Genomic DNA, 13,115 nt, shown 5'->3' with positions numbered 1-13,115 from the left:
GTGCAAGAAACAAGATTTTTATATCACATTAGAGAATAGAACACCTGCTCAGGGCTACAAACCATGCTGCAGGTAACTGGTGGAGCCATATTTTGGGTTTACATTTCACATGGAGCATCTAATTGTTGCCCATTCCACTCCCTACCCTAGCTATCCCAAGTGCCTACCCATATCTAGCTCACCCCATGGGGCAAGCGCTTACCTGCTGAATGAAAACAGCATGTCAGCAACAACACACCTTATGAGTTGTGTATAATCTGTTAAGGAACTTTTTTACAAATGAATTTGATCAGCTTCAAATGTCATTTTTTTTATTTGAAGGATGGGTTACAGCAGGGATAGGTTAATAATTGTTGGGGTTATTGTTTCGGCACAAATATGGCACTTAATTCCTGAGGTTCCCAATAGGTGCCAGAACCCCATCCCCTTAAACAATACAACACAACACAGACAGACACAATAAAACACTTCATAGGTTTTATCATTATTGTGTTTATTTATCTGCATTTCCTCATTTTTTATTCTCCAAGCAATGGTAGAAAATTATGTCTGTCAATGCGCAGTTACAAATTGCAAAAAATAGGCAATTATATTTCCTTTCTGCCGCCGTGGAATAAATGCAATTGTTCAGTTCTTTCAGTCTTAGCTGTCAATAATCTCAATTTTTTCCCGCAGTACCTCTTCCCAATCAGCTTCTTTCGTCACATGGAGGTAACTGGTATTTTTCTTCATCAAATCTAGGATGTCGGCTGGGGGTTCGGGGGTGAGATTGGCTTGCAGGATGACCTCTGGAAACTTAGCAGCCGAAGCTGGGGCCAAACAACATCTGGGCCCGCTGATGGAAAGGAAATAAAAGAACATTAATGCACAGCTATTCAATTAGGAATATGATACGTAGGAACTACTTATTACAATACCTCCCCTGACAATCAGGGTCATCTTTGTTCAGGTATCATCCAAGGTCAGTATTTACTTCCCAAACCAGAATGGTGAGATGACACAGTCATATTTTATTTTTTTTAATATTAAAAAATGATAACCTAAGCAAAAAAATAAAACCAAAGAAGCAGTAAATTGTTTCTTTCCATACCCTAAGTCCCCATTAGAATCAGTCCCTGCAATAGGCTGGAATCTGTGCACTCTTAAAAAGAAGGAGGTATGGGCATTAAGACAATATTGAAAGGCAAACAAAGGTATTTTCAGACTATTAATCAAAGTTTTCATCAGTATCAGTTAAGATACGGTACAAAATACAGAACACAAGTTAGTGACTATCCCAGCCTCATCGAAACAATTGAGGTTGTTTGGAATGTTTAACTATACAGGCACTCCTATTAAGATATATATGCAGTTCTATTTAGTTAATAAGGAGGATAGGTTACTTGAAACAATGAACATGTGATCCTTTATTCTTCTTACCCCGACGTGTTTCGCCTTAATGGCTTCCTCAGGAGAGCTTGAGACGGATAAGTTGTGGTTGTTTCAAAATGAGTAAACTGGAGTGTTTTGTAAAACAGATGCAACAGGTGCAGCTAACCCAATAGTTTCTATATCGTTTATAAGGCTTGGCTTAAATTTGAATCTAGATCCCACTGCAGCAGCCGCAAAGAGAAAGAACCTCTTGCTGGTATTCATAAATGGAGATTTAAAAGTCCCAAGCCATATGGAAAAAAATTTCCTAGGAAACAGAGTTCTCTTTTAGATGGTTTTCAAAGAGAAAAACAGTGAAATATACACCACAAGGACATTCTTGGTTTATTCCCTCTGGCTGAGCATTTCATTTTCCCCATGTTATACTACATTAAATACACTCAATGGCCACTTTATTAGATACACCTGCTCAGCTACTCTTCAACATAAATATCTGCTCAATCTCACGGCAGCAGCTTGCATTTAGGCATGTAGACATTGCCAAGCTTCAGAATGAGGAAGATTTAGGGTGATTTAGGTTATTTTGCATGTGGCATGGTTGTTGGTGCCAGATGTGCTAGTCTGAGCAATTCAGAAACGGCTGCTCCGCTGGGATTTTCACCAACAACCATATCTATGGTTTACAGGGAATGGCCTGAGAAAAGGAAAATATCAAGTAATAAAAAATGCCTTGTTAATGTCGGAGGAGAATGGACAGACCGGTTCAAGCTGAAGGGCAACATTACCTCCGATAACTACTCTGCGCTATGCGCTATTATTGTACATGTTGAACTTTTAAGTAGATGAGAGAAAGCCTCAGGAGACCACCCAAGGTGTCGCTTCTGTCTGTTAATAACAGGCACCCGAGGCGAGGCTACAATTCTCACCAAATTGGACAAGAGAAGAAAACATGTAACCTGATCTGATGAGTCTCAATTCGGGCTGTGACATTCAGATGGTGGAGTCAGGATTTTGCATCAACATGAAAGCATGGATCCATCCTGCCTTGTATCAACAGTTCAGGCTGGTGGTAGTGTTGTGGTGTGGGAGATATTTTCTTGGCACACTTTGGACTCCTTAGTACCAAATGAGCATTGTTTAATGTCACAGCACACCTTAGTATTGTTGCTGACATATCAATCATTTTATGACTTACATCAGGATAATAGGCTATGTCAAAAAGTTCAGATCATCTCAAACCGGTTACCTGGACATAACAATGAATTCACTGCAATCAAATGGCCTCCACAGTCACCAGAATATAATAAATCCTCTTTGGGGTGTGGTGGAAATAGAAATTCACATTATGGATATTCAGCCATCAAACCTATCCTGCACCAACTGCCCAATGCTGTCATATCAATATGGACCAAAATGTTTCCAGAACCTTTTTAAATCTATGCCACAAATGAAGGTGGTTCAGAAAGCAAAATTGTGTCCAACCTGGTAGTATCAGAATATACCTAAAAAAGTGGCCAATGAGCATAAATAAATAAACTATTTATATATAGTAAATATGTAACTGTGCAAATATCAGGTATTTGCTATTCCTAAAACTCTTTTTTCTTTTAGTGAGAAGCTGTGATGGCAGAGGCACAAGCAAGTTTCACGTCGTTGGAGTTACGGGACATCATGAAGTTTTTGTTTCTCCAGGGAAAGTCAGCAAAGGACATTCACACTGAGATGTCACAAACACTGGGGGAGAAGTGTCCTTCCTTTCCCTGGAGAAACAAAAACTTCATGACGGCCCGTAAATCCAACGACGTGAAACTTGCTTGTGCCTCTGCCATCACAGCTTCTCACTAAAAGAAAAACAGTTTGCGCAAACCTGATATTTGCACAGTTACATACTAAGATATTAGGCTGTCATATGCCCCCACACTCATTTTTCAATTTCATTTGGAAGGGGGCAAAGTCAGGAACTTCTCAGCACCCCCTCTTATATATATAAATATATATATATACATATGAGACAGAAAATAAACCAAGTGTAAGTATCTGAGCAACTTTTGCCATATTGTAATGACTAGATGACTGGACCAGAACATTTTCTAAAATCTCCGGTTCTATGGGGTGTTCCAGATATGCAGTGTTTAGTACCCACCAAATGTGGTCCATAAAGCACAATAATGATATGGTAAAAGTGGTGGACATTGGGCACCCAAAGTAATTTTACTTACCTCATCCTTCACTTCCCTAGCAGTCTAAGTTCTCCTTTTCTTTCTGATGCTCAGGGTTTTTGAAGGACCTCTGGCATCCTCACATACAATACTAGACTGTTGATCCTACATTGTGCATGATGAAAATGGGCCGGTGACCAACACAGCACTGATAGAGAGAGACTTTGGGGGATCAGTCACATGAAGAGAAGGAATATTGCAGAAATAAGGGATAAGGCAAATAAAAATGATTTTTAAGGGTACCCTATAAATGTGTCGAGGAACCTACTGCAAATGTATTTTTGTCAGTTCCTTAACTTTAAAGTGCATATCTAGGCAAAACCTTTTAAAAAATGTGTTGAAATTTTAGATCTGCCTTCAAGTTTCATCCTCAGTGAGCAGATTTTCCCCTTTATTTGTACTGGAATCTGTCGTTCTCAGGAAAATAGGAAATTTCTAGAGAACAAGAGGTGAGGGAAATCTTCCATGGATGACACTTTGGAAGCCTTCCTGTAACTTTTCCTATTCTACTTGGTACTCAGACTGCAAAATATAACCTGATAGGAGTTTAATTCTTCCATACTCTATCCAAAACTTCCAAAAAAAGTTTATGTAATATCTGCTATGTATACTATAAATATGAAATACTTGTTCTGGTTGGTGTCGGCTTGTTGGTAATGGTAAGTCACCCCAACGGCAGAGTGGGGGCAAAGCTGGTAATGATTCTCCTCCCAGCAACGCCGAATTGTCCTTAGAATGTCTTCATCTTTAACCGAGCAGGAAGTCATCTTTTCCAGTAGCTGCGGAAGATAAAAATACAAATATCAGAAAAGCAATATAGTAACTGGTCTCAGCAAATGATTTGCTTTCACCATTATTGTTCAGCTTTAAAATAGTATTAATAGTTGTGATCGGGCAGGTGAAGTCCTACCTGATCGCAATTTTTTAAATACACTTACCTGTCCCCGATCCATTGCTGTGCTGTCATCTTCTCCTCTTCCTTGTTTCAATCTTTGGCTGTCTTGACTGACCGGGCTGGAATGACGTAACTCAGTATGTTGTGCAGGTTATGCCTATTGAAAGTGTTTTTTTCTGCTCGTACTGCTTGTAAAAATTACATTTAAGCCCTAAATAATTCATTGATTTCTCCACTTTTGTTAAATTCAAAATCAGCTAGAAACTCCCTCAATCGCCTAAGGTTCTGAAGTGAAGAACAATTCATAGTAATTTATTACCAATATAGTCCCATTCAATGTTTCTAATCTACCTTTTTGTGAAGCTCCTCCGGTATTCTGATCTGCTTTTTAGTATTAAATTCTTCCATCATCTCTTTAATTGTTGCACAGTCACCATCAGCAAGCAGCCACAATATCCTCTCCATGTTGTAAGGCTCCTGGAAGAGATAAAACATAAATTAGATCAGGAACAGGGTCAAATAATTAGGATATTTGGGTTTCTTAAGTTTAGCAACAATATTAAATTACAGCTAATGTTGGAATGATGGTTGTATCTCTATTTTGTACTGGATGAGCTGCAGCAGGTATGGCAATAAAACCTTGCATGCATTCTGATATTTCCCCTCTAGATGTCAGCACCTTGTAGCTCCTATCTGCACCCCATGCAGGTTTTTGCAATTCAAATGTAAAAGTTTTTAAAATTAATTTGCAACATGTTGGGGAAAATCCAGCAAAGTGAGCAGCCAATAAACTTGTACTGACTTTACAAGAAATACATATTAGTGGAAAGAGCAGTAACAGGAAGCCGAAGAGGAGAAGCTCAGTTTTTGGTTATTAAAAAGAAAGTTACATAATTAAGTATTTTCTAGGGGTGGATTCACATTTGTGTGTAGTGGTGACACATGATTCTAGATGTGCTATGATGGTGCTATTCATTTTTTTTGGCATCCCTTTGAACATGCATACACCTTAATAGATATCAGTGAACAAATTGTAGGGTTCCATACCAACATTTTCATAGGGCCCACCAGTGGCCTCTCACAATACAGTTGTTGATATCTCCATAAGGAATATGCACCCTCCTCTAACCCATATATGCAATGCACCCTCCTGGAGCCCTCCTGATAGCGGTTAAGGTTAGCCTGTCTGTAAACCGTCTGAAATTTCCAGCATTGCTGTGTCCAGAGGTCCCCTAATTAGTAGCAGCATAATGCAGAAATACCCTCCATCCACATCCAAAATTATTGGCAGGCAGAAGAGTTCCTTTTAACCTCCTTTGCAAATTAAAGATTGCACCAAATATTTGTGGCCATTCTGCCACGACTCCCAGCAATACAAACTAGAGGGCAGCAGAGAGTTTTTATTTTGCTATCATGTGACCTGGAAACTTGCTCCCATTGGCTCCATTCATGATGAAATAATGCTGGGATTGGAATAGAGAGAAAAAGCAGCCATTGCAAGAGTTGCAGGAGTTATTTTTACTTCCCTTGTTTTGTTATCTGTTTGAAAAAAAAAAAAACTATTGAGAAATATAGTGCTATCCAGTGTCCGGTCTAGATTTTCCAAACTTCATCTCAAGAGATCTTACTAGCCCTTCGTGTTTTTCTTGGACTACAGAATAATTAGTGACCATATTGTACCAATAAGGTCAATAGTTATAGGTAAGCAAAGGACTACTGGGCACAACTGACACCCCCCAGTTCACATAAATGTTACCAGCCCACAACAAGCAAAGCCAGGTTCACTTCTGTTCTTGTATCTGTATCTGTCCTTGCAGGGTCACTAAAAGAATAAACCCCGGAGAAATGTGCATGCATTGTAAAGATTTAATTACTAGATGGTTAGAGTCTATGAGTTATGTGATGGCTTTTTATTTATTACCTGAATATCCATCGCAGAGGCCAGTGTTATCTCTGTATCGCCTAATGAGAAGTCTCCATGCTGAATAGCTCTGTGAATGATATCATTTTTATTAACAGCAGCAACCAGCTGGATGGGCAGCCCCATCTTCTGAGCGATGCACCCCGCTGTGAGTGGAAGCGGAGAAAAGGTAATGGGATTATAAAGTCACAGTGCTCACATGAAAGATTATAAAATGAAGCTCACAATCATATATGAGTAATATATTTTTTTAGTATGTTGTCACTTTGAGCAAGTTTAAGTTTTTGCAGTCAGTAGAGGCTGCTGGTAGTTTGTACTATTTCTGGCTGAACACTAGAGGGAAGCAGAACAGCAGCAGTATCACCGTCCTCCCAAGAAAACTACATGTCCCATGATTCCTTGCATTGTGTATCATGGATGTGGTTGATTACACTTGTAGTCCCAGCTCTCCACAGCACAATGGGATGGCTACAAATGAAGACATTTTAAGGCGAGCATGACTTGTAGCCACAGGCATCATTGCTGATGATGCCTAGCACATGATCCTCAATCAGATGTCGCTGATGACACTTGTGTAAGCGAAACGCGTTGGGTAGAGCTTTAGAGTGTCACAAGTCACAAGCCAGCACGCTGTTCATGCCTAGGATGATTTTTTACTGTGTAAGTGCTGCTTTATTGGTCTTAATAAAATTAAATGTGTTTGCAATACAGGTAGTACCTGGTTAAGGACATCCGACAAACAGGCCTTCCCTGCTCGCTTGTGTGCAGAATGGAGGCTTGATGGGGAGGGGGATGGTTTGCATGACTTGCAGAAGAAATCTTTTGCTAAACACAGCTGAGGTTGTGGGTGATCTTAAGAACTGAGCTGATCTGCAGCCTCTTGTAACTGTTTAATGACCAAGACAAACACTGCAGCTGTGTCTTTTTGCATATCAAAGCACAGCTTGCTCCAGAAGTTAATGAATGTTTAGGCTCCATAAAGATTTTTTTTTTTTATGCTTTGTGATTTACTCACAGTGATGATTTTATACAGTAACTGACACCACGCTGCTTAACAATATGTTGAGACAAACATCTGTCCTAACCACAATTATTAAACTAATGTACTTGTTCCGACTTACATATAAATTCAACTTAAGAACCTACAGTCCCTATGTCGTATGTAACCCGGGGACTACCTGTTTTGTTCACTTCGGCTTCCCCTTGGTGTATATGGTACTCCTGGATTCCATCACTATTTGCCAAAGAAATTACTGTGGACTTTTATTTTTGCATTTTAAAAAAAGGGACTATATATGGATATTTATCTATTTTATTTTTGTGTATTTAGGTTTATTGTTATCCATTGTATTAATTTATCTGTTTTTTATATTATATTTAGGTTTTGTATACAGGTAGTCCCCGGGTTACATATGAGATAGGGACTGTAGGTTTGTTCCTAAGTTGAATTTGTATGTAAGTCTGAACAGGTACATTATTTTTAATAAATGCAATTAGGACAGATGTTTGTCTCAACATATTATTAGGCAGTGTGTGTCAGTTACTGTATAAAATCCTCACTGTGAGTTAATCATAAGCAAAGCAACAAAAAAAACATAATGAAGCCTATACAATCATTAACTTCTGGAGCAAGTTCTGCTTTGATATGCAAAAAGAAAAAACTACAGAGTTTGTCTTGGTCGTTAAAAAGTTACAAGAGGCTGCAGAAGAACTCAGTCTCAGGGGGGGGGGGGGGGGGTAAGGTTGAATGTGGGTCCTGGTACAATTTATATTCTCCTGCTAAAGCATATTATCTGTGAGTTACCTGCAGTTTTAAAGGTTGCTGTCCGATGGAGCCATATCAGTAGGTGGCTGATGTCTCCATGCCAGGTAGGTTATCTCTTTAAATGATTAATAATACAATGCAGACAACCTACCAGCCAACACATGAACATTATCTTCAAACACTGTTATCATCTGCAGCTCCTGGATCTTAGTGCAGCGTCCAAGTGGGTACAGAACAAGGATATCAATATTTGAATTTCCTAGAACACTGGCAATCGCAGAACTTCCTGTGTCTCCAGAAGTTGCTGGAATGTAAGATGGACACACAACAATGAGTTGGACAGAATGTGATCAGTCTAATAAACAGGGCAAGAACAAATATATTAACATTAAAATGTGTGCATATGGGTTAAAATGGTCAGTAACTTAAAGGAGATCACAGGTCACAATCATCACATTAGGAATCAATAGAGCATGCAATTATATTTATTATATATAGATCTTACTTTGAAAAAGTTCTTCAGTAAACCTGTGTAGAGGCCATTGCTGTCTTTCAATGTTTCTATCAAAACACTAGAGGGCAGCAGAGGGGCTGCAATGTTAGATTCCTGTTTATAAGAAAACTCCCTGCAAATGGAGAGAACTGACTTGGAACAATGGGCCTGATTTATTAAAGCTCTCCAAGACTGGAGAAGATAAACTTTTATCAGTAAAGCTGGGTGATCCAGCAAGCCTGGAATGAATTTCCTAAAAGTCATTAGCTAGCAAATGTTTTCAATCCTGGACCAGATCCATTTCAGGTTTGCTGGATCACCCAGCTTCACTGATGAAAGTGTATCTTCTCCTTGGCACAGTTTACATATAATAATGCTGTTCTCTCAGCCAACTCTCAATCTCCATTTTTTTCTAACTATGGATTCCAGCCAACTTCATTCACAAATTGTCCTGTTCTTCAGACTCTGAAGTTCAAGATCAAGTCAATTAGAGTTAACTCTCTCATAGGGAACTTTTGTTTTTCTTCTCTTTATGAAATGGAATCTTTGGCTGGACCTTCATCAAGGAGATTTGAGCAAAGTTCTGTGATTGATTCCTGACGACATAAAGCGTTGCTCCAAGGAAAACCCAAGCCAATGAATGATATGAAAAAAGTCAGCCATTGAGTCATAACAACAAAATATTTTTCATGACTTACCAACCAGGATGTTGACATGCTGATTGTTTTTCTTCAGAAAGTAGTCCAAGAATTGTCCCACACAGGACATGGCGAGGTCTTTAAAGGCATACGTTGGACCGTGCCACATCTCCAGCACATTCAGCCCGTTTTTCAGTCTGGTAATTGGAATTATGTCCTGATGTCTGAAGCGAAGTAAAGCTTTGTCAATGAGACCTATACAGGGAATAGAAATATTGCTGCATTAAGGAAGAGAGAAGATTGGTGAAATGAGGATCAGATGAAGTCCATCAGCGGAAGTCATTTTATGTATTAGATATTTCTAGAAGGTGGCACTTTAAAGGACAACAGTAGACCAAGTTCCCAGTCCTAGGAAAATCTTGCAATTCTGCCCATTTTAACTATTTTTTTATATGGTTTCCATATAATAACTAAAAAATTGAAAGTTGTCCTGCCTTTTTTTGTCCTTTTTTGAATTCCTGTGATTGTGCCCAGAATGGTCCTCTCTAACTTAGTGTTTGTTCTTGGCATAGCTGCAAACAGACCACCATACACCTGTATATAGGAATCTAAAGAAGGCTCAGAACATTGGAGGAGGAATAATATATGCTAACCCTAGGCAATTCAGCCCATACAGCAGATGATTCCTGCTACAGAAGAACCTCGGTTATGGTTATCCAGCACCCACGGGTAATGGCCGATTCCGGTTAGGTGTAGTTTCCGGTTAACTGAGGTTACGCTGAAACTGGGGTTTCCCAGCCATTCAGCAGTAGACTTGAATGGGAAGACTTGGGGAAACCCTGATGACGCTTGAGCCATCAATCATGGAGCGGAGCAGTCAGCGGAGCTCAGCTCTGCTCTCCTGATTGCACCTACAGCCCTAGAGGAGCTGTGGTATATGTTCTAGGGCTGTAGGAGCAATCAAGAAAGAGGAGCTGTCGGGTGCCGGTTATCTGAATTTTCCAGGTATCTGAGTCTTGGATAACCGGGGTTCTACTGTACCTATGTGCTTCATATCACCCCTTACCAGTTTGGTTTAGGGTGTACATGAGGGTGAGAATCCAGAATGTGCCTAGGCATTAAAGTACATGTATCACAAATATGGCAGCTTCTTCTTCCTTTTGTGGGTCCTGGAAGAAACATAACCTCAACAATGTGTGTGAATGTTCTCATTCATCCAGGTCATGGTTAAACTGGTAGTAGTTAGTCACATTCAACTGGACTTGTTCTTGTAAAGTTGAATACATTTTGTAGCTTGATTGAGCTTCTTCATTAGTTCTTTTGGAACTTTCTTTGGTAGAAATGATGAAGGAGCTTGGATTGACTGCAAAATGTTCTCAACATTACAAGAACAAATCACATAGTTGAAGGCATCAAAATAATAAGGACCATCTTAGACCACAAAACTTGATCTCATTATAAGAACAGGTCCAATTGGATGTGACTAAGTACTATTAAATATAACCTTTAACTAGATGACCTGCAAGCTATAGCTAGGAGAATACAGCAGGGAAGGTCGTCAGTTCCCACCAATGATAACCCACCTCTCAGATTGAGATTACTGGCCATAATGGGGCCAGATTCTTGTATCAGAGGCGACAATATATCATCTCTACCACTTCAGCAGACACAGGGGTAGCTAACTGTCCTTTCAGTGATCCTTGGTATAGGGTATGGGCAGGACACTGATCCCTGATTTTACAAGTATTTCTACGATTGAAAGCATGAGCATTGAGCATCGGCAAGACTAACATGAGTTACCATAATACCAATATCTAGAAATTGTCAAAAGACAAAAAGGACACAGATTTGACTAAAACATCTGTTGTGCCCTTCCTTTTCCTTTATGCCAATGATTGTATTACTGAGACAGCTCACCAGTAATAGGATTGAGACAACCACAACAGCTGGTGATCGTTGATCTGCTTAAAGGGCTAAATAGGGCCATGTATATTAATTTACTTATATTATTATTATTGACCCATATTCGCCAAAATTGAATCTACTTCTTCTTTAGCCACCAATCATCATTTGTGAACACTTTAGAACTAGTGTTGAGTTCTGAACACTCAACACTCAACACCGTACCGAACTTTACGGTTTTGGGTACCTGAACTTCAAGCCGAAGTTCGGCCAAACTCGGTGAACCCGAACTCCCAGGTGTTCACTCATCCCTACCCACTAACCATTAATATTAGTGTTGAGCGAACCCAAACTGTAAAGTTCGGGTCCGTAACGAACTTTATGATTTTGGGTACTCAGACCCGAACCAGAACTTTGAGCCAAAGTTCGGCCGAACCCGGCATACCTGAACTTTTAGTTGTTCGCTCATCCCTATTTAGAACCCATTTAATTATTGTAGATTTACTTTAATGTGTAACGTACCATGTAGATCATTCCTCGGAATGAGCTCAGAAGGAATAAATAGAGAGCACACTGCCTTCACTAGTTCCTTGTAGGACAGAGAGCTCCATGATCTCAGGGTCTGCTCATCCAACTTGGGGATCTGCTCCGGCATATACAGACCGTTATCTGCAGCAAAGCCGGCAAACAGGACATCTTCAAACCCCACCCCTGACACGGCTCCTCGTGTGCTGGTGTACTTCATGCCTTCCGCTGCAGAGAAAGAAAATAATCAACCATATTAAAAATATACACAAGACACATATACACATCATATACACAAAATAATGACAACTCAGAGGATATTTAGTCATTATAATTGCAAAAACAACATTCGTTTTTGCTTTAGCATTACAAATATTTTTAGCACAGTTTTATTTTTTATTGTCGTATTATTGTTCTGCTGTAAGAAGTGATTGTAATTTGTTCTAAACTAAAATAATTATTGTTACTTCTTCATTTGCAGGATGAAGTTTTGGAAATAAATCAAAGTTATTATTGATCTCTCTCTGTTAAAGTATAATGAGTATTGAACTCTCGGTGTACCTTGACTTCCTCTGCTTGTTTTATACACAGAAATAAAGTCTCTGGTTTCGGATTGGTGTTTCACGGTTTTCCCAACGCTCTCATAAAGCTCTTCCTTCCAACACTGAATTGTCCTTTGCTCCCAGAACCATGTGACCGACTTCTTAAAGAAGCAGCTGTGCTAAAAAAACACACAGTCAGCTATATAGTAGAACACACAAAGTGTGCTGCTGTACAGTATAGTTATATTGATACATTGTATTCTAATGGAGTAAAAACTACTCATTCTGCAAAGTTTGTATTGCTTAAATAAATGTTTTTATCAGAGCAAAAAAAAAAAGCATGTACAATGTATATCCCTGCAAAACATGCACATCTATTATTATTATTAACAGGATTTATATAGCGCCAACATATTATGCAACACTGTACAAATAAATAGGGGTTGCACATGACAGGCAGATCTTACAGGTCCATATGTTTCAATGGCAGTAATTCCCACCAGGAAATGTTTAAAATATATATAAATACTCTTTTTATGTTACCCGTAAAATAAACAAAAAATAAATGAAAAAAAAATTCTGCAAGTAAAAAAAATACTAAACCCTGTGATCTGGCAGAAATCTTTCAGGACGTGAGTTTAAGATACCAAGCAGAGCCATATGATAAGCTCATTTTATAATACATTTGATGTATTTAGAAGGAAGAATGAAATATGTTACTGCTGTTTTCTGTATCATTAAGGACAGCTCAGTTTTGGAGCAAAGGTATATAGGAAATTAAGCATACAATGTCACATGAAGAGCCAGAAGACATAAGAAGATAGAAGATGTAAAAAAGATATAA

The 13,115-nt window shown here is 39.0% G+C and overlaps 1 protein-coding gene across 1 annotated transcript; it reads right to left on the bottom strand.

Moving 5' to 3' along the window:
- Positions 1-476: 476 nt before the first annotated feature.
- On the bottom strand, positions 477-12,454 carry THNSL2 (threonine synthase like 2). The gene is made up of 9 exons (XM_072406896.1): positions 12,291-12,454; positions 11,727-11,957; positions 9,363-9,557; positions 8,307-8,475; positions 7,585-7,640; positions 6,407-6,552; positions 4,837-4,962; positions 4,218-4,369; positions 477-835 (listed from the first exon to the last, which is right to left on the bottom strand). The coding sequence occupies exons 2-9, from the start codon at positions 11,947-11,949 to the stop codon at positions 643-645; spliced, it is 1,260 nt and encodes a 419-aa protein (XP_072262997.1). The 5' UTR covers positions 11,950-11,957; positions 12,291-12,454; the 3' UTR covers positions 477-642.
- Positions 12,455-13,115: the final 661 nt, after the last annotated feature.

The sequence above is a fragment of the Pyxicephalus adspersus genome, chromosome 3, assembly GCF_032062135.1.
Source record: "Pyxicephalus adspersus chromosome 3, UCB_Pads_2.0, whole genome shotgun sequence".
Lineage (NCBI taxonomy): Eukaryota > Metazoa > Chordata > Amphibia > Anura > Pyxicephalidae > Pyxicephalus > Pyxicephalus adspersus.
The sequence above is the reverse complement of the archived record's forward strand: the minus strand, read 5'-3'. Positions and strand labels throughout refer to the sequence as shown.

What these genes read in the sequence shown, in the direction of transcription:
- THNSL2 (XM_072406896.1), bottom strand. Translation starts at nt 11,949, where the DNA reads ATGAAGTACACCAGCACACGAGGAGCCGTGTCAGGGGTGGGGTTTGAA. An exon ending in GCATGTCAACATCCTGGTTG is followed by an intron (nt 8,476 to 9,362) that starts GTAAGTCATGAA and finishes CTTACATTCCAG; the next exon opens with CAACTTCTGGAGACACAGGA. An exon ending in CCTCTGCGATGGATATTCAG is followed by an intron (nt 4,963 to 6,406) that starts GTAATAAATAAA and finishes TATCTCTTCCAG; the next exon opens with GAGCCTTACAACATGGAGAG.